Raw genomic sequence first — 22,233 nt, 5'->3', positions numbered from 1 at the left:
GGGCTGCGGAAAGCCTAGAGAGGTGATCAGGCGTTACAATGGGTACGTCTGTGAGGGTGGTTTCGGATGAGATAAATATTTGAATTGGTAGACCAAGTAAAGCAGATCACCCTCTCTAATGTGGGCCTCATCCAACGAACTGAGGACTTAAACGGAAAGAGGAGGGAATTCCTCCTGCCCAAAAGCTTGAGATGTGGGTCTTTTCCAGCCTTCAGACGCAAGACTGAAACTCTGGTTCTTCTTGGTTCTCGAGTCTGCTGGTTTTTGAACTAGAACTTGCACCATGGGCTCTCCTGGTTCTCGGGCCCTCAGACTTAGACTGGAACTGCACATTCGCTGTCCTATGTCTCCAGCTAGCTGACTGTCTATTCTGAGCTTTCTCAGCCTTTATAATTGCATGAGCCAATTACTTATAATAAATCTCCTTACCACATACCCGATTGGCTCTTTTTCTCTGTAGAATCTGAATATAATATTCTGAGGTTATCTTCTTGGGAGCATGTGTGAGAATTTATCTAGGTAGTTTATGTAGAAGTGAAATTGCTTGGTATTAGGGCTTATGCCTGTTCCATTTTATCAGATATTACCAAAGTGCTTGGACCAATCTATGCTTTCTTTTGCAACTGTGTAGAAGTTTGTGATTCCATTAATTTTGCTAATCCTGATGACCAATCAGGTTTTAAATGGTATCTTTCAATTTTTGTAGACCTTTCACTGATAGTTTTACCTGTATGAAATTGCATTTTTGCCAAAAACTAGTAAATATTGGTAATTTGATGTGGTTTGATCTAACAGTGAATATTTGTACAATTTAAACTCTGTACCATTCATATTTCTTCTTTTGTAAATTACTTGTTCATATATTTTTTATATTTTTCTGTTAGATTGTTTCCCTAAATGCCCTGTAATCTCTCCCTCTTTTTGTTGATCTTTGTAAATACCTCCTGCTGGTCTGTGGCTGGTAATATGTTGTTTTCCTCACACAAAAATGTTTTATTTTAATGCCTTCAAATTTAGTGGTCCTGCATGATTTGCCTTTTTTTTTTGGTCTTATTTAAGAAGTTCATCCATGAGGTCATAAATATATTATCCCGTATTTTTGTCTAAAAGTTTTTAGAAGTTTAAAGTTTTGTGTTTTCTTTTTTAGGTTTGGAATAAATCTGGATGTATTTTTATGTTTATTCTTATTTTTTTTTTTTTTGGCATTCCAGTGTACGATGTGTATGTAGTATGTAGTATGGAGAAGAAACATTATCTTAGTTTTTTTTTTTAATATTTTATTTATTTATTTGACAGAGAGAAATCACAAGTAGGCAGAGGCAAGCAGAGAGAGAGGAGGAAACAGGCTCCCCGCTAAGCAGAGAGCCAGATGCGGGACTCGATCCCAGGACCCTGAGATCATGACCTGAGCCGAAGGCAGAGGCTTAACCCACTGAGCCACCCAGGAGCCCAAAAGTTACCTTAGTTTTTTATGTGGATTCAAAACCTTATCTTTTCCCCATTGATTAGTCAGCTACTCTACCTTCAGCAGTTTATCCCAAAGAAATAAACATGCACGTGAACCGACGATGCTCATTGTTGCAGACACAGTATAGGGAGGACCCAGCAATGGGTACTAACACCGGGAGCATGGATTTCAGTACCACACAAGGACAGGAGTGCAATGAAACTTCAAAGTAGAGGTAGCTGACTAATATGAGTGTTTTTGCTATTTACTGACAAATTGAGTTGTTTTCTTCTGGAATAATTGTCAACCCCACTCCTTTTTCTAAATCCTTGTTCCCCAGAGAGCGAAGATCGAAATGATATGGCCATATATTTATGGATCTCTTCCCAGAACTGTAGGCATCCTATCACAGGCTTCTCCCAAGGTTCCTAAGAGGTGGTTTCTGGCATGACCTTCCTACCTACCTCCACCCTCTCACGCTTAATAGGATTTCCATGTGTCACACGTGCTCTGAAGTATCGGTACGTGCGCTGAAGGAGACAGGGCTCTCTATGATTACTTTTCAACATGAAAAAAAATGTGTATATGCCTCACATTTATCTGCTCCATTTACCGGCACCCAGCTTCATCCTGCCTCAGTGAACTTAATGAGATTAACGGGTGCTGTTTCTTTAATCTCCAGGAGAGCCCTGCTTCAGGTAACAGCATCATTCTGGGGTTCTTGGAACTGAGGCATAGAACAGTGCTGAGATGGAATAAAATTTATGGGAAAATAGTCGTCAGGCCTTCCAGCTTCCAAGTATAACAATTATAATGGCGATACCTTCCTAAGGCCATTTTTAACGGTGTTATATCAGAAACCTCTAAAATAGAATTGGCTTATTATTCAAGTATCATGTTTTATTAAGTTGTAGATTATGTAAAATATTGCCATTATTGTTGCTTAAAAACACTGAAAAGAGACATGGTACGAGTCCAAGAAATTAATTTTAAGTTTCAAAATGGCATTATGATTAGGTAAGAATAAGCACCTTTTTTTTTTTTCTTAATGTGTACTTGTTAGTACAAGCAGTGAAACAACATGAAGTCTGGGATTTGCTTTAAAATTCAGTGGAGAGGAGGAGGAGTCAAGATGGCGGAGAAGTAGCAAGCTGAGACTGCTTCAGCTAGCCGGAGATCAGCTAGATAGCTTATCTAAAGATTGCAAACACCTGAAAATCCATCGACAGATTGAAGAGAAGAAGAACAGCAATTCTGGAAACAGAAAAACAACCACTTTCTGAAAGGTAGGACCGGCGGAGAAGTGAATCCAAAGCGACGGGAAGATAGACCCCGGGGGGAGGGGCCGGCTCCCGGCAAGCGGCGGAGCAACCGCGCACAAAATCAGGACTTTTAAAAGTCTGTTCCGCTGAGGGACATCGCTCCAGAGGCTAAACCGGGGCGAAACCCACGCGGGGTCAGCGTGGCCTCAGGTCCCGCAGGGTCACAGAAGGATCGGGGGTGTCTGAGTGTCGCAGAGCTTGCGGGTATTGGAACGGGAATGCCGGCTACAGAGACAGAGCCGACAGTAAGCTCGCAGCTCGGTGTTACCTTGAACCGGTCGCAGGCTCGGTGAGCTCGGAGCGCGGCCGGAGGTCAGGCAGACGGGAGTAACTGGGCGCTGTTCTCTGAGGGCGCACTGAGGAGTGGGGCCCTGGGCTCTCGGCTCCTCCGGGCCGGAGACCAGGAGGCCGCCATCTGTATTCCCGTCCTCTGGAACTCTACGGAAAGCGCTCAGGGAACAAAAGCTCCTGAAAGCAAACCCGAGCGGATTACTCACCCCGGCCCCGGGTAAGGGCGGTGTAATTCCGCCTGGGGCAAAGACACTTGAGAATCACTACAACAGGCCCCTCCCCCAGAAGATCAACAAGAAATCCATCCGAGACCAAGTTCACCTACCAAGGAATGCGGTTTCAATACCAAGGAGAGCAGCAGAATTCCAGAGGAGGAGAAAGCCAAGCACGGAACTCATGGCTTTTTTCCTGTGATTTTTTTTAGTCTTGCAGTTAATTTAATTTTTTCTTTTTCATTTTTTTTTTTTCTCGCCTTCGGGTAAAATTTTTTTTTAAACTGTTACCTTTTTCTTTTTTAACGATTTTTTACTAGTTTATCTAATATATATATATATTTTTTTACATTTTTCTTAGGTGTTTTCTTTTTTTAAAAAATTCTTTTCTTTTCTTTTCTTTTTTTTCTTTTTTCTTTCTTCCTTTTTGAACCTCTTTTTATCCTCTTTCTCCCCACTCACGATTTTGGATCTCTTCTAATTTGGCTAAAGCATATTTTCCTGGGGTTGTTGCCACCCTTTTAGTATTTTACTTGCCCCTTCATTTACTCTTATCTGGACAAAATGACAAGACGTAAAAATTCACCACAAAAAAAAGAACAAGAGGCAGTACCGAAGGCTAGGGACCTAATCAATACAGACATCAGTAATATGTCAGATCTAGAGTTCAGAATGACAATTCTCAAGGTTCTAGCCGGGCTCGAAAAAGGCATGGAAGATATTAGAGAAACCCTCTCGAGAGATATAAAAGCCCTTTCTGGAGAAATAAAAGAACTAAAATCTAACCAAGTTGAAATCAAAAAAGCTATTAATGAGGTGCAATCAAAAATGGAGGCTCTAACTGCTAGGATAAATGAGGCAGAAGAAAGAATTAGTGATATAGAAGACCAAATGACAGAGAATAAAGAAGCTGATCAAAAGAGGGACAAACAGCTACTGGACCATGAGGGGAGAATTCGAGAGATAAGTGACACCATAAGACGAAACAACATTAGAATAATTGGGATTCCAGAAGAAGAAGAAAGTGAGAGGGGAGCAGAAGGTATACTGGAGAGAATTATTGGGGAGAATTTCCCCAATATGGCAAAGGGAACGAGCATCAAAATTCAGGAGGTTCAGAGAATGCCCCTCAAAATCAATAAGAATAGGCCCACACCCCGTCACCTAATAGTAAAATTTACAAGTCTCAGTGACAAAGAGAAAATCCTGAAAGCAGCCCGGGAAAAGAAGTCTGTAACATACAATGGTAAAAATATTAGATTGGCAGCTGACTTATCCACAGAGACCTGGCAGGCCAGAAAGAGCTGGCATGATATTTTCAGAGCACTAAATGAGAAAAACATGCAGCCAAGAATACTATATCCAGCTAGGCTATCATTGAAAATAGAAGGAGAGATTAAAAGCTTCCAGGACAAACAACAACTGAAAGAATTTGCAAATACCAAACCAGCTCTACAGGAAATATTGAAAGGGGTCCTCTAAGCAAAGAGAGAGCCTACAAGTGGTAGATCAGAAAGGAACAGAGACCATATACAGTAACAGTCACCTTACAGGCAATACAATGGCACTAAATTCATATCTCTCAATAGTTACCCTGAATGTGAATGGGCTAAATGCCCCTGTCAAAAGACACAGGGTATCAGAATGGATAAAAAAACAAAACCCATCTATATGTTGCCTCCAAGAAACACATTTTAAGCCCGAAGACACCTCCAGATTTAAAGTGAGGGGGTGGAAAAGAATTTACCATGCTAATGGACATCAGAAGAAAGCAGGAGTGGCAATCCTTATATCAGATCAATTAGATTTTAAGCCAAAGACTATAATAAGAGATGAGGAAGGACACTATATCATACTCAAAGGGTCTGTCCAACAAGAAGATTTAACAATTTTAAATATCTATGCCCCCAATGTGGGAGCAGCCAACTATATAAACCAATTAATAACAAAATCAAAGAAACACATCAACAATAATACAATAATAGTAGGGGACTTTAACACTCCCCTCACTGAAATGGACAGGTCATCCAAGCAAAAGATCAGCAAGGAAATAAAGGCCTTAAATGACACACTGGACCAGATGGACATCACAGATATATTCAGAATATTTCATCCCAAAGCAACAGAATACACATTCTTCTCTAGTGCACATGGAACATTCTCCAGAATAGATCACATCCTCGGTCCTAAATCAGGACTCAACAGGTATCAAAAGATTGGGATCATTCCCTGCATATTTTCAGACCACAATGCTCTAAAGCTAGAACTCAACCACAAAAGGAAGTTTGGAAAGAACCCAAATACATGGAGACTAAACAGTATCCTTCTAAAGAATGAATGGGTCAACCGGGAAATTAAAGAAGAATTGAAAAAAATCATGGAAACAAATGATAATGAAAATACAACGGTTCAAAATCTGTGGGACACAACAAAGGCAGTCCTGAGAGGAAAATATATAGCGGTACAAGCCTTTCTCAAGAAACAAGAAAGGTCTCAGGTACACAACCTAACCCTACACCTAAAGGAGCTGGAGAAAGAACAAGAAAGAAACCCTAAGCCCAGCAGGAGAAGAGAAATCATAAAGATCAGAGCAGAAATCAATGAAATAGAAACCAAAAAAACAATAGAACAAATCAACCAAACTAGGAGCTGGTTCTTTGAAAGAATTAATAAAATTGATAAACCCCTGGCCCGACTTATCAAAAAGAAAAGAGAAAGGACCCAAATAAATAAAATCATGAATGAAAGAGGAGAGATCACAACTAACACCAAAGAAATACAAACTATTATAAGAACATACTATGAGCAACTCTACGGCAATAAATTTGACAATCTGGAAGAAATGGATGCATTCCTAGAAACATATAAACTACCACAACTGAACCATGAAGAAATAGAAAGCCTGAACAGACCCATAACCAGTAAGGAGATTGAAACAGTCATTAAAAATCTCCAAACAAACAAAAGCCCAGGGCCAGACGGCTTCCCGGGGGAATTCTACCAAACATTTAAAGAAGAACTAATTCCTATTCTCCTAAAACTGTTCCAAAAAATAGAAATGGAAGGAAAACTTCCAAACTCATTTTATGAGGCCAGCATCACCTTGATCCCAAAACCAGACAAGGATCCCACCAAAAAAGAGAGCTATAGACCAATATCCTTGATGAACACAGATGCGAAAATACTCAACAAAATACTAGCCAATAGGATTCAACAGTACATTAAAAAGATTATTCACCACGACCAAGTGGGATTTATTCCAGGGCTGCAAGGTTGGTTCAACATCCGCAAATCAGTCAATGTGATACAACACATCAATAAAAGTAAGAACAAGAACCATATGATACTCTCAATAGATGCTGAAAAAGCATTTGACAAAGTACAACATCCCTTCCTGATCAAAACTCTTCAAAGTGTAGGGATAGAGGGCACATACCTCAATATCATCAAAGCCATCTATGAAAAACCCACCGCAAATATCATTCTCAATGGAGAAAAACTGAAAGCTTTTCCGCTAAGGTCAGGAACACGGCAGGGATGTCCATTATCACCACTGCTATTCAACATCGTACTAGAGGTCCTAGCCTCAGCAATCAGACAACAAAAGGAAATTAAAGGCATCCAAATCGGCAAAGAAGAAGTCAAATTATCACTCTTCGCAGATGATATGATACTATATGTGGAAAACCCAAAAGACTCCACTCCAAAACTGCTAGAACTTATACAGGAATTCAGTAAAGTGTCAGGATATAAAATCAATGCACAGAAATCAGTTGCATTTCTCTACACCAACAGCAAGACAGAAGAAAGAGATATTAAGGAGTCAATCCCATTTACAATTGCATCCAAAACCATAAGATACCTAGGAATAAACCTAACCAAAGAGACACAGAATCTATACTCAGAAAACTATAAAGTACTCATGAAAGAAATTGAGGAAGACACAAAGAAATGGAAAAATGTTCCATGCTCCTGGATTGGAAGAATAAATATTGTGAAAATGTCTATGCTACCTAAAGCAATATACACATTTAATGCAATTCCTATCAAAGTACCATCCATCTTTTTCAAAGAAATGGAACAAATAATCCTAAAATTTATATGGAACCAGAAAAGACCTCGAATAGCCAAAGGGATATTGAAAAAGAAAGCCAACGTTGGTGGCATCACAATTCCGGACTTCAAGCTCTATTACAAAGCTGTCATCATCAAGACAGCATGGTACTGGGACAAAAACAGACACATCGATCAATGGAACAGAATAGAGAGCCCAGAAATAGACCCTCAACTCTATGGTCAACTAATCTTCGACAAAGCAGGAAAGAATGTCCAATGGAAAAAAGACAGCCTTTTCAATAAATGGTGCTGGGAAAATTGGACAGCCACATGCAGAAAAATGAAATTGGACCATTTCCTTACACCACACACAAAAATAGACTCAAAATGGATGAAGGACCTCAATGTACGAAAGGAATCCATCAAAATCCTTGAGGAGAACACGGGCAGCAACCTCTTCGACCTCTGCCGCAGCAACATCTTCCTAGGAACAACGCAAAAGGCAAGGGAAGCAAGGGAAAAAATGAACTACTGGGATTTCATCAAGATCAAAAGCTTTTGCACAGCAAAGGAAACAGTTAACAAAATCAAAAGACAACTGACAGAATGGGAGAAGATATTTGCAAACGACATATCAGATAAAGGACTAGTGTCCAGAATCTATAAAGAACTTAGCAAACTCAACACCCAAAGAACAAATAATCCAATCAAGAAATGGGCAGAAGACATGAACAGACATTTCTGCAAAGAAGACATCCAGATGGCGAACAGACACATGAAAAAGTGCTCCATATCACTCGGCATCAGGGAAATACAAATCAAAACCACAATGAGATATCACCTCACACCAGTCAGAATGGCTAAAATCAACAAGTCAGGAAATGACAGATGCTGGCGAGGATGCGGAGAAAGGGGAACCCTCCTACACTGTTGGTGGGAATGCAAGCTGGTGCAGCCACTCTGGAAAACAGCATGGAGGTTCCTCAAAATGTTGAAAATAGAACTGCCCTATGACCCAGCAATTGCACTATTGGGTATTTACCCTAAAGATACAAATGTAGTGATCCAAAGGGACACATGCACCCGAATGTTTATAGCAGCAATGTCCACAATAGCCAAACTATGGAAAGAACCTAGATGTCCATCAACAGATGAATGGATCAAGAAGATGTGATATATATACCCAATGGAATACTATGCAGCCATCAAAAGAAATGAAATCTTGCCATTTGCAACAACGTGGATGGAACTAGAGCGTATCATGCTTAGCGAAATAAGTCAAGCAGAGAAAGACAACTATCATATGATCTCCCTGATATGAGGAAGTGGTGATGCAACATGGAGGCTTAAGTGGGTAGAAGAATAAATGAAACAAGATGGGATTGGGAGGGAGACAAACCATAAGTGACTCTTAATCTCACAAAACAAACTGAGGGTTGCCGGGGGGAGGGGGTTGGGGAGAAGGGGGTGGGATTATGGACATTGGGGAGGGTATGTGATTTGGTGAGTGCTGTGAAGTGTGTAAACCTGGTGATTCACAGACCTGGGGATAAAAATATATGTTTATAAAAAATATATGTTTATAAAAAATAAAAAAATTAAAAAAAAAAATTCAGTGGAGAAGGAGACATGGGTGGACAGTCGCAGGAAGGATGGCAAAACTTGCCGAATTTGTGTATGATGGGTTTGTGAACACTTGGCATGTTTCATAATTTAATAAAAAGGTGATTTTTAAGTTAGGGGTGGGGGCGGGGGGAGAGAGAGAGAGAGAGAGAATCCTGTGGAGACTTGGAGTTTAAAAGGAAAAGCCAAGGGAAATTTGTCTGACAGAGGGAGAAACTCGGCTGAAGCCAACTTTGTTATTACGAGTTAGCTTCCTGCTGCCATCTAATGGCACAAATGTAGATAGAGATATGTATGTGCATGTACATAGATGACACACACACACACTTTCCATTGCTCTTAAGCCTGTGTCTGGGTTTTGATTTTTCACTTCTGTTAATCAGGATGTTATTACTGGAAGAGATATTAGAGATCGTGTAGTCTATCTGTTTCATTCTGCTGCAAGGAACTTGAGTAAAACATGTATTTCTGTGTTTGGGCATCTTTTTATTTCACCTCATGCACCCTCACCACATTTTTGAATCATAAAAAAGCCAGAGATGTTCCTCTATATATGACTCCATATATTGAAGTGGAGGCACTGGGGTGGGAGGCAGTGGGTCAGTGGTTTTGCCACTTTTAGAACCACTTGAAGTGATCTCTTAACTTGAATCCAAGCCCTTTGACATCCATCCCAGAACTCTTCTTGTTGTGTTTTCTTTTTTAAAGACTTAAAAAAAAATTATGAGAGAGAGTGAGCAAGAGGAGGAGCAGAGGGAGAGGGATAAGCAGACTCCACACTCCGTGCGGGCTCCACGCAGGGCTGGATATAGGGCTCTTATCTCACGACCCTGAGATTGTCACCCAGAGATTATGAGCTGCGCTGAAACCAAGAATTGGACACTAATCCCACGGCACCACCCAGGTGCCCCTCCTGTTGTGTTTTCTGATGTTAGCCCATAAGACAGAATTAAAAGTTGTAAATAGCCGCTCTCTTCTTCGGCGCTGCCTGCGGAGGTGGCAGCCATCTGTTACTGGGCATCATGGCTGCCCTCAGACCTTTGGTGAAGCCCAAGATCATTAAAAAGAGGACCAAGAAGTTCATCCGGCACCAGTCAGACCGATATGTCAAAATTAAGCGCAACTGGCGGAAGCCGAGAGGCATTGACAATAGGGTGCACAGAAGATTCAAGGGCCAGATCTTGATGCCCAACATTGGTTATGGGAGCAACAAGAAGACAAAGCACATGTTGCCCAGTGGCTTCAGGAAGTTCCTAGTGCACAACGTCAAGGAGCTTGAAGTGCTGCTGATGTGTAACAGATCTTACTGTGCAGAGATTGCTCACAACGTCTCCTCCAAGAACCGCAAAGCTGTTGTGGAAAGAGCAGTCCAGCTGGCAATTAGAGTCACCAATCCCAATGCCAGGCTGTGCAGTGAAGAAAATGAATAGACAGCTTGTTGTGCACGTCATATTTGTGTTAACAAAACCATAAAACTACATAAAAGTTGTAAATATCACTGATAGGTGAGTAGGGAAACTGTTCTGCAGTGATCTCGTTTTTATATTTTAAGTCCTAAATTTTAATTCTGATACCACAAATTCTATTCAGTGGCTCTAAAGTTGTGAACGTTCAGGTTTGAAATTCAGTAGTAAACTACTCACCTCTGGGTTCAGCAGCTGCGTTCTCTTCTGTACCAGAAGTAAGATTTTATAGAAGTTTTACGTACAAGGCATACACAGCTGGCTGCCTTATATATAGAATTTCAGAAACAATTTCCTGACTCAGAATATATTTTTCCAAACCTGCTGTACTCATCTCTGACAAACGGCTCTCATCCTCTTTCTCTACCGTCCCCTCGGCCTGCTCCCCTTGATGCTCTGTAGGCTCTCAGGTTTCCAAGTACCCTCAACGCTTTCCTGCCTTCTGTTGTTCCGAATGCTCTTTCCTTCTCCTTGAATGCCCTTCTTTAAGGCTGAGCTCACATTTCTTCATCTTCATTTCTAAGGAAATCTTCCTTCATAGCCCCCGACAAGAAATCTCCCTGTTTCCTGGTTTGCCATAACGTACCACAAACCCAGAGGCTTCAGCAGCTGAGATTCACTGGACAAGTCCGAGATTGAGTGGTCAGGATGGTTGGTTCTTTCTGAGGGCTGGGAGGAAAAGTCTGTTCCGTGCCTTTCTTCTAGCTCCTGAGGATGGCCTGGCAAGCTCTGGTGTTTCTCGCAGGTAGAAGCATCGCCCTAAGTCTCTGCCTTCATCTTCTCTTGGCCTTCTCCTCTCATGCGTGTCTGTCTGCAAATTCCCCCTTTTTATAACGACAGTGGTCCTATGGGACTAGAGCCCACCCTACTCCAGTATGACCTCATCTTAATCTGCAAAGACCCCATTTCTAAATCAGGTCGTACTCTGAGGTACTAGGGTGTAGAATTTCAACATACCAATCTTGCTGGGGAAGAGCTGGGGAGGAACCATAGGTCGACCCATAAAATTCCTTCTTTTGAATTTTTTTTTTTTTTAAGATTTTATTTACTTATTTGACAGACAGAGATCACAAGTGGGCAGAGAGGCAGGCAGAGAGAGAGGAGGAAGCAGGCTCCCCGCTGAGCAGAGAGCCTGACGCAGGGCTCTATCCTAGGACCCCGGGATCATGACCTGAGCCGAAGGCAGAGGCCTTAACCCACTGAGCCACCCAGGTGCCCCATCCTTCTTTTGAATTTTTTCACTGCTTATTTTTATATGTTTAGTCATGGAATATATCACAATCTTTGTGGTTATCTGTTTTGCCTCTGGTAAACTGTAAGGTCTTTGAAATCTGGCTCATTCTTCATATAACCTGTAGTGCCAAGCACAGAGGATGGGTAAATGTTTGTCAGGGGTCTTGCGTATTTTTCACTATGCTTACCTCCGGCACCCAGGTTGGGCTATGCACTCCAAATGGCAAGAGGCAGAATTTTATTAAAATGGAGGCAAATCCAGACTTTTTGTAGGGAACTATCTGCATATACTCTTCACATAGTTTGTATACATTGTAGGAATCAGGACAAAGTGACTGGGATATGAAATCAGGTTGAGAACCAGGGCTGTGTTAGTCTACTTCATGGCGTCGGCTAGGGGTGAGGCATGGCTGGGAGAGAGTGTATGTGTGTGTGTGTGTGTGGGGAGTAGATAGAATGGGAATTAAAAAATATGGCTATCAGAAAGCCAGGGAAGGGACAGCTGGGTAGCCCAGTCAGTTAAGTGTTTGCCTGTAGCTCAGGTCATGATCTCAGGGTCCTGGGATCTAGCCCCACATCAGGGTTTCCTGCTCAGAGGGGAGTCTGTTTCTCCTCATTATCCCTCTTTCTCTCAAAAAAAAAAAAAAAAGTCAGGGAAGACTCTGTGTTAGTGACTTGAATAGGTAGCCTAATGCCAGAGCATCAGAAAGATGCCACCCAAGCAGTGATTAGGAGGGTTAGAATTACAAGAACATCCCAAAACCTAATGCTTGTGTTCAGAGGACAGAGATCCTACAAGAGTTGAAGGGAGGACATAAGCAGGATAACAAGACCAAGCATCAGTGTCCAGGATATATGGCAAGGGGGCAAAATACCTCTGCAAAGGTCTTTGTCCAGGCCAGGGGTCTATCTGGGCAACACAAGTACGGGCATCCAAAGCGAAAGGAGCTAACTTGATGATGCACCAGGCTGCTGCCTTTTCCCAGGGAGCCTGCATCATTGTGAAGGCCAGGAATAGATCCGTAAGTGCAGCCTGTCTAGGCCCTGGTTGGAGGGAGAAGGAGAAGCGGGTTGGAGCAGGGGTCGCAGGTTTGCACAGCACTAGACAGCCACTACCGCGAGCCCCAGCACTCAGGTGTCTATCTCAGAGGAGGCAGCCTTCATTTGCTGTTCATTTAGTCAAAATGCTCAACTAGACATCCAGGAAAAAAGAACAAGCCATTGTTCCTTCTCTCAGATGCTTACAGATTCACGGGGAAATAAAACATATTCAAGAAAAATCAGAGGATCATCCAGTGCCTGGCATGTATTGGGCAAGTCCAAGGTGAGTGGCAAGGAGGCTTTGCAGAGGCAGATTCTACCTCTCAGGCCATGCTCAGCAGAGTGAGGTTGTCGGCCGGCAGCATCAGTGTCACCTAGGAGCCTGTTGGAAATGTAGGCTGCACTCTAAACTTACTAAATCAGGGTTTCTGGCCCTGGGGCCGAGGAATCTGCATTACATGAGCTCTGGGGGAATTCTTAACACGTACCAGAGTGCAGGAGTATAGGAGAGGATGGGGAGTCATACTGGGAGGCAGGAAGGGAAAAGGGGACATGCAGGCAGGGATGAACGATGTAAGAAAGACCACTTCCAAGCCTTTAGTTAGGAACTGGGCGTCCGCAGGGATGGAGAACAGGGCAGGTAGGGAGCAGCGCACACACACCTGGTAGGCCAGAATTGGACTCTGTCATTTCGATTAGCATTTCCAAGTATGTGTTCCTCAGATGTTCCACGAGAAAAGGATCCCAAGAGCAAATTTGTTTAGGGAACATTAGATTCCGTTTACCCCTCTTAGAGATTTGCAGGGCGCATAAACCCATTAGAGGCATCAAAGTTCCTTATAAAAAAAATATATCTGTGACGCTTTGCTAACGCAGAGTGTGGTTGGAAGACCCGGAGGTGGTTAAGAACCCAGACTCTCAGGCTCTGACCCAGACTCAGAACCTTTGTTTACTGAGATCCCAACTTGGCTGATAAACACATAAAAGTTTGAGAAGTGCTGGTTTAACCCATGGAACCTCTTCACGGAATAGAGTAGTTGTGCTGTGGAAGCCACTTTGGAAATGCTGCTTTAGGCAATGGGAAGCCAGTGATGTTGAGTAAGAAAGCACCATAAGGAAAGTGGACTTTTCCTGGTGACCCTGTCTGCACAAGACACTCTCTCAAAAATCCCAGGAAGGAATCTTTCCCTGACTCTTTGTCATGCTTACTTCCAGAGAAAACTTCTCGTCATTCTCTTCCCGTGCAGGAGATCTCATTCAGTCACGAAGTTCAACAGACTATCCTGGCCAGAGCCTCAGCAACCTGTGAACCACTGGTCTATAAACTCTTTGGTCCCATGGAAACTTTAACATGGAAGCCGGCCCTCATTCACACCGATGATCATGCTCTAGTGCTTCCAGTGTTGGTGGCATCTTTGGACCCCTGTTCATCGAAGACCCAGTCCTTTAATGGTATCTGTTTCTGGCCAGTTTTTAGCTAAGATGTACCACAATAGTCTTCTTTTCAAACATGGTTGTTTAATTACCATTTATCATATTTTAAAAATAACTTTTAAAAATCTTGCCCTAAAAGGTCATTCTGAATTATTCTCTGGTTTTTGTGTGTCATCTTGAAAGCAAGAATCATGCTAGTCTTGTTTGGAATTCCCCAACAGGAACATAGGTTTTTACTAACAACAAATGGTGGGAAAGCATAGATTTCCTGGAGCTACAGGATGTCGGGATTTGATGGTGACCCTCCAAAGAAGCCCGATTGTTTGGATTATTACGTCCCAAGGGTGGAGGTGTAACATTCAAGGGGCTTAACTGAGATGGTGACAGTTGAAATGTCGAAAGATTCTAGAGGGACAGACGTTGTGGGCACACAGGAGCCCATGGGAGAGCCTCTGGAAGGTGACCTAGGAGGAGGCATCACCAGGCCTGGGGACAATGCAGGGGGGACCCACAAAAGACAAGGGCAAGCATTGGGTCAAAAGATGAGTTGGGACGCCTGGGTGGTTCAGTTGGTTAAGCAGCTGCCTTCGGCTCAGGTCATGATCCCAGTGTCCTGAGATCGAGTCCCACATCGGGCTCCTTGCTCAGCAGGGAGCCTGTTTCTCCCTCTGCCTCTGCCTGCCATTCTGTCTGCCTGTGCTCGCTCTCTCCCCTTCTCTCTCTCTCTGATAAATAAATAAAATATTTAAAAAAAAAAAGATGAGCATAGGAGGTTGTTGGACAAACCCCAATAAAGGCTGCACAGCGTTCGACCTGGAATCAAGAAGTTGAGGACCTCAGTATGTCCCCTCCAACGTCTGCCAGCACAACCTGCCTTTGTGTTAAAAGGAGGCCGGAATGGGGAGCAAGCTAAAGAAAGGGGACCAGTTCCCTCTCTTTGTGCCCTGGTCCCTCTCCTTCATGTACACCCTCCAAACTGAGTAAACTGTGGTTCTCAGAGCGGAACTGCAGAGCACTCATCCTCTGTAGAAGCAAATGCTCAGAAGGGCATGGCCAAAGCGGAGTCTAGAGGCAAGACCCCCCAGGTAACGCTTGCAGGAGTCAAGTTCACCCACAGGAGCCTATGCAAGAGTGGCCTAACGAAGCCTAAGCCGAATTCAACAGTTTTTATTTTTTTCCTCCTTTCCTCCCATGAGTCAGAACTTTGACAGAAGAGCAACTCAGTGATACGGTTGGAGACGCTTAAGCCACAAGGGCCCCAATCAGATGTGGCGAACGTCTCCCTCCTGGGGCCATTCTGGAAGTGAGGGTCTGACTGCAAAGTCACACGTTAGCCATCTAGTGCCTGGCACCAGAGGCCGCGTCACCACACCTGTTCTGGCTTCCTTGGTAAATGCGCTTATTGACGCCGCATGAGAAAATGACGAATCAGCGAGATGACAGCAGGTCCGCGGAAAATTCTCTAAGGACTGCTGAAAGAGACACGGCCAGAATATCCTTCAGACCCCAGAGCACGCACAGCCCCTCTGTCCTCTTTTGTCTTTCCTTCCCCTCGCTGTCCCTTCTTCAGGCCCCTCTGCCCCAACCCTGCCTCCCAAGAAAGGTGCAGCCGTGCCAGAAAAGGCGCCGCACCGGTCACACCCTTGCGTTCCCCCTTCTTCTGTTCTGTGCGTGGGGAGAAGTTCCACGCTTACTGGCTGGAAATTCTCTAGAATCCAGTAGACAGCATGCCGTCGTAAGGATTGGCCTAGATCTGTGATATATCGTTTTAAACGGTTGTTATAACAAAAGCGACACCTGCTCACTATGGGACACAGGCAAAATAAAAGGGCCCCACCATCTCTGCACCTGTTTTTTACTTCTATCAGGAGGTACCCGTTGGGGGGTGGGCGTGGGTAAGACATTCTGGCACAGACAGACAAATCAATGCAAGAGAGGAAAAAGGAACTTCTAAGCGACCCGAGGAGGGATCGGGTGAAGCCCCGTAGCCCTTCGCCCCCGGTCTCTCGTGCAAAGGCAGCTCCCTGGCGGTCCTCCCCTGCGCGTGCGCATAGCCCACGCTTGCCGCACACGTCCCACCGCAGGTGCAAGTTTGCTCTGGGGGACGTGGATGCTGGAGAACTGGGGCTTATATGAAAAGCCTCCTCCAATGCGCTAAGTAAGTAAAAAAGTAAATAAATTTGCGCATGCTTTTAATTTTTTTAAAAAGATTTAATGTTTTAATTTTTTAATCTCTACCCCCCAATGTAGGGCTTGAATTTATGACCCGGAGAGCAAGAGTTAGTTGCATGCTCGACTGACTGAGCCAGCCAGGCGCCTTCCCATGCTTTTAATTTAAAATCTACACACTACTTTTGTTGTTAGGAAAGTCATAAGTCCAATGAAAAAAAACTTAAAAAATACATAAGCAATGGGGCGCCTGGGTGGCTCATTAAAGCCTCTGCCTTCGGTTCAGGTTGTGATCCCAGAGTCCTGGGATCGAGCCCCGCATCAGGCTCTCTGCTCCGCAGGGAGCTTGCTTCCCCCTCTCTCTCTGCCTACTTGTGATCTCTGTCTATCAAATAAATAAATAAATAAATAATCTTAAAAAAGAAATAAGCAAAAGCAAAGAATCATGTAGTCTGATGGTCAAAGAGTCACTATAAGCACATTGCCTTAGAAATGTCCACGCTTTAATTCTATGCAATAATTAAGATCGTGTTTTGATTGTCATGAACTATATTTGTTAAATATTTTTAAAAACAGCTTTATTGAGGTATCATTGGTATATTACAAAATTCACCCATTTTGAGTAGATGATTCTTCGTGAAATTACAGAATTGTGCAATCATCACCACAATCTAATTTTAGAACATTCTCATCACCCCAGAAAGAAGCCTTCTGTTCCATCTGCGGTCAGTCCCTGTTCCCACTGCCTAGCCTGGCAACCACTAGTTTGCTTTCTACTCCATGGATTTGCCTTTTTCTACACATTTCATATAAATGCAATCCAACAACATGTTGGCTTTTTCATTAGTCTTCTTTCATTTACTGTGCTTTTGTTGTCCATCCTTACTATAGCTTGTATCACTACTTCCTTGTTTTTATTGCTGAGTAGTATTTCATGGATTGGATATACCACATTTTGTCCATCTGTTCATCAGTTGACAGACAATTGGGTTGTTTCCAATTATCAACTATTCCAAATAATGCTGGTATGAACACTTGTCTACAGGTTTTTGTGTGGAGTTGTTTTCTTTTATCCAAGATTTATATTTAAAAGAGTTAAATTCCTGGGTCATGTGTTCACTCTGTGTTAACATTTGGATTACATTTTTAAGGTGTTTACTTGGACCAGTCTGTATTGAAACCTTCACTAGGAAATTAAGTCAGGACTGTCTGGGGGAAAACTCTGAGATACAAGATCTCCTGGTGTAATTAAAATCACAGGAATTTAGATAGGCCCTATGGTTATCTTTGGGTGTTATTCTAGCAGAATGTGAAGATGGGTTTCTTCCTGTCTAAATTCCGACTGACACACAAATGTAATGGACATAAAATGCCAACATAAATGTGAGACTGAGTCCGACATGGGCAAAATTTAGAAAAGATTAAGGATATAAAAGGAGAATCAGAAGAGATACCTATGTTCCTATGTATACCTATGTTCGTGCCAATATTATTCATAATAGCCAAAAGGTAGCAGCAACCCAAGTGTCCATCAGTGTAGGAGCGGATAAAAAATGTGGTCTAGCACCCAAAACCATAAGATACCTAGGAATAAACCTAATCAAAGAGGCTAAGAATCTATACTCAGAAAACTATAAAGTACTCATGAAAGAAATTGAGGAAGACACAAAGAAATGGAAAAATGTTCCATGCTCCTGGATTGGAAGAATAAATATTGTGAAAATGTCTATGCTACCTAAAGCAATATACACATTTAATGCAATTCCTATCAAAGTACCATCCATCTTTTTCAAAGAAATGGAACAAATAATCCTAAAATTTATATGGAACCAGAAAAGACCTCGAATAGCCAAAGGAATATTGAAAAAGAAAGCCAAAGTTGGTGGCATCACAATTCTAGACTTCAAGCTCTATTACAAAGCTGTCATCATCAAGACAGCATGGTACTGGCACAAAAACAGACACATAGATCAATGGAACAGAATAGAAAGCCCATAAATAGACCCTCAACACCATGGTCAACTAATTTTCGACAAAGCAGGAAAGAATGTCCAATGGAAAAAAGGCAGCCTCTTCAATAAATGGTGTTGGGAAAATTGGACAGCCACATGCAGAAAAATGAAATTGGACCATTTCCTTACACCACACACGAAAATAGACTCAAAATGGATGAAGGACCTCAATGTGAGAAAGGAATCCATCAAAATCCTTGAGGAGAACACTGGCAGCAACCTCTTCGACCTCAGCCGCAGCAACATCTTCCTAGGAACATCGCCAAAGGCAAGGGAAGCAAGGGCAAAAATGAACTATTGGGATTTCATCAAGATCAAAAGCTTTTGCACAGCAAAGGAAACAGTTAACAAAACCAAAAGACAACTGACAGAATGGGAGAAGATATTTGCAAACGACATATCAGATAAAGGACTAGTGTCCAAAATCTATAAAGAACTTAGCAAACTCAACACCCAAAGAACAAATAATCCAATCAAGAAATGGGCAGAAGACATGAACAGACATTTCTGCAAAGAAGACATCCAGATGGCCAACAGACACATGAAAAAGTGCTCCATATCACTCGGCATCAGGGAAATACAAATCAAAACCACAATGAGATATCACCTCACACCAGTCAGAATGGCTAAAATCAACAAGTCAGGAAATGACAGATGCTGGCGAGGATGCGGAGAAAGGGGAACCCTCCTACACTGTTGGTGGGAATGCAAGCTGGTGCAACCACTCTGGAAAACAACATGGAGGTTCCTCAAAATGTTGAAAATAGAACTACCTTATGACCCAGCAATTGCACTACTGGGTATTTACCCTAAAGATACAAACGTAGTGATCTGAAGGGGCACGTGCACCCGAATGTTTATAGCAGCAATTTCCACAATAGCCAAACTATGGAAAGAACCTAGATGTCCTTCAACAGATGAGTGGATAAAGAAGATGTGGTATATATACACAATGGAATACTATGCAGCCATCAAAAGAAATGAAATCTTGCCATTTGCGATGACGTGGATGGAACTAGAGGGTATCATGCTTAGTGAAATAAGTCAAGGGGAGAAAGACAACTATCATATGATCTCCCTGATATGAGGAAGTGGTGATGCAACATGGGGGCTTAAGTGGGTAGGAGAAGAATAAATGAAACAAGATGGGATTGGGAGGGAGACAAACCGTAAGTGACTCTTAATCTCACAAAACAAACTGAGGGTTGCTGGGTGGGGGATGGGAGAAAGGGGGTGGGGTTATGGACATTGAGGAGGGTATGTGCTTTGGTGAGTGCTGTGAAGTGTGTAAACCTGGCAATTCATAGACCTATACCACTGGGGATAAAAATATATTATATGTTTATAAAAAAATGAAAAATTTCAAAAAAAAATAATGAATACTGTTATGCTGAAAATTTAAAAAAAAATGTGGTCTACCCATGCAATGAAATATTTTTTAGTCTTAAAAGAAGGAACTTCTGACCCAGGCTACAACGTGGGTGAACCCTGAAGACATTATGCTGAGTGAAATAGCCAGGCACAAAGGAGTGAAATAGCCAGGCACAAAGGAGAAATACTGTCTGACACCACTTACAAGAGGTGTCTAGAGTTTCTAATTCATAGAAACAGAAAACAGAATGGCGGTTGCAAGGGGTTGAGGGCCGGGGGGCAAGGAGTTCCTGTTTCATGGGGAGTGAATTCCAGTTGTGGAAGATGAAAAAGTTCTGGAGGCAGATGGTAGATGGTAGTGATGGTTGCACAAGAACGTGAATGTAATTGAACTGTATTCCTGAAAATGGTGTATTTCATCTTTTTTATATTACAATAATAAAACACACACACACACACACACACTGGGATGACAGTGTTGTGAGAAGAGGGGGATTTACCCCAGGCACTATCTCCACACCTGCCCCTCGCCTGCCCCAGGCTGGGGAAAGGAGCTTTCCTGGGGTCATTCCGAGAGCGCCATGGGATGGCTGAAGTTGGGGCACGTTTGGGAGGGGGCTTGAGCCTTCCTGGGAAATGCCGAGGGTGAGGGGTGGCTCACTAGCCAGGAGTGGAGTCAGGCGCCTGCTGCTGCCTTGGGAACATCGAGACCAAGGATTCCTGAGTATTTCCTGCTGACCACAGTGGTGGCCAGAGCTGTCTGGAGCCTGTAGAAGTCCTGGCCAAGAGACCCACCTGGGAAAGCCGGGGGCCCGCGGCAGCATAAGACTGTGTGGAGAGGATGGGGGTGATGGGGGTTGGAGCTTGGTGGGGGTGCAGGAAGGTGCGTGGGGAAAGAAGGTCATGGCTCACTGGCTTGGCCCGAAGGGAACGCTCCGGCATAGCTGCTTGGACACGAGGCTCCAGGTAAAGCATTCCTGCTTACCCACCAAGACCTCCCCAGCCCCCACGGGAGATCGTTGCGGAGACACTTCGTAAGGGCAAAACGCAGTCCAGAAGACAAACCGGAGAGGGAGGCAAACCAGGAGAGGCTCAATCTCAGGAAACAAACTGAGGGTTGATGGAGGGGTTGGGGCTGAGGGGTGGGAGGACAGTGGCCGGGGGATGGACGCTGGGGAGGGCATGTGCTGTGGTGGGTGCTGTGACGTGTGTAAGGCTGACTCACAGACCCATACCTCTGACACACAGAACACATTATATGTTAATTAGGAAAAAGAGAAGACCAAAGAAAGGTATTCCGATTAATCTTTCCTCCCAGTTTGAACAATACGCCAGACGTTGAGCCCGGCAGCCTTGCTTCATCTGTGGTCTCCGCGAGGCGCGGCCCAGGCCACCCGGAAGCAGATGCTCCTCCTTCCGCCGAATCTGCCGGAAGTCCATGGCAGCCTGACGCCCTGTCACTTGCTACGTCAAAATGTGCGTCACTCCTGTGTCACTCGCTACGTCAAGATGTGCGTCCGTCCCCTCCCTCCAGCTCCCCGGGAGGCACGTCGTTGCCCGCTTCCTCCTGAGAGGCGTGAGATCGGAGCAACTGGAGATTTCGAGCAAGAGACCAGCTTCGGGTGACCTTTGTGACGGCATAGTGTCGTAATTGTCCCGTGTTCTTCCTCTTCTTGTGTTGATCTCGCGCGGTGCCTGAGTCATAGGTCAGACTTCGTCACACGCACGTGTGGGAATAAACCCAATATTCGCCGGGGTCGGTGCCCCCGGCGGTTCGGGGCGTCCACGGGGGTCTGGGGCCGCATCCCCTGCGGATACGGGGGCGGCGGTGCATGGATGGGTTGTCACCCAAAGCCTCGGGTGCGCTCCGGAGGGCCCGGCCCGTGAGTCTCCGGCAGGGTCTGGGGAAATCACAGCATCTTTTCTCCTGGAGACTAAGGGGAACGGGTGCCCGCAGAGCCGAGCCGGTTTAAGTTTTGCCGACTTTGTGTATTTTGGAACTCTGGACGGGTTCCTGTGAGAAGACAGAGAACTGGACAAGAAGATAAAAACGGAATCATCTCTCTGTTTGGAGGACTGCATGATACGCAGCTCAGATTCTGTGGGGTTCCCTGTTGTTCCTCAGAAACACTCCGGAGCCCGATTGGTGTCTAAAGGGAGGGCCTGTTTGTATATAACTCGGCGGCTTACGAGGAGAATTGTCCTGTAGTGCCTTGTAGTTGCCCCTCGTTGAAAGTGTTGAGTCACGGTAGGTCTAGGGCCTGCCTGTATGATGCATATATTTATTCAAATACAAATTCATTGATTCAAGTACCATTTTTTTTATTTTTAAAGATTTTATTTATTTATTTGACACGCTGGGGGAGTGGGAGAGGGAGAAGCAGACTCCCCACTGAGCAGGGAGCCGGATGCGGGACTCGATCCCAGAACCCTGGGATCCTGACCTGAGCCCAAGGCAGATGACTAATGACAGAGCCACCCAGGCGCCCCTCCAGTACCTTTTTATTTAGAAACACTCTATTTCTATCCTTTCTTTCTAGTCCACAACTCCTCAAGGAC

General features: G+C 43.8%; 1 protein-coding gene across 1 annotated transcript; it reads left to right on the top strand.

Moving 5' to 3' along the window:
• The first annotated feature begins 9,898 nt into the window (after positions 1-9,898).
• Positions 9,899-10,436, top strand: LOC131830349 (large ribosomal subunit protein eL32-like). Its single transcript, XM_059172636.1, has one exon. The coding sequence runs from the start codon at positions 9,974-9,976 to the stop codon at positions 10,379-10,381; it is 408 nt and encodes a 135-aa protein (XP_059028619.1). The 5' UTR covers positions 9,899-9,973; the 3' UTR covers positions 10,382-10,436.
• The last annotated feature ends 11,797 nt before the right edge of the window (positions 10,437-22,233 follow it).

This window comes from Mustela lutreola, chromosome 4 (assembly GCF_030435805.1).
Source record: "Mustela lutreola isolate mMusLut2 chromosome 4, mMusLut2.pri, whole genome shotgun sequence".
In the NCBI taxonomy this organism is placed as follows: Eukaryota; Metazoa; Chordata; class Mammalia; order Carnivora; family Mustelidae; genus Mustela; species Mustela lutreola.
Note: the sequence above shows the minus strand (reverse complement) of the source record. Positions and strands in the feature narration are given on the sequence as shown.

What these genes read in the sequence shown, in the direction of transcription:
- LOC131830349 (XM_059172636.1), top strand. Translation starts at nt 9,974, where the DNA reads ATGGCTGCCCTCAGACCTTTGGTGAAGCCCAAGATCATTAAAAAGAGG.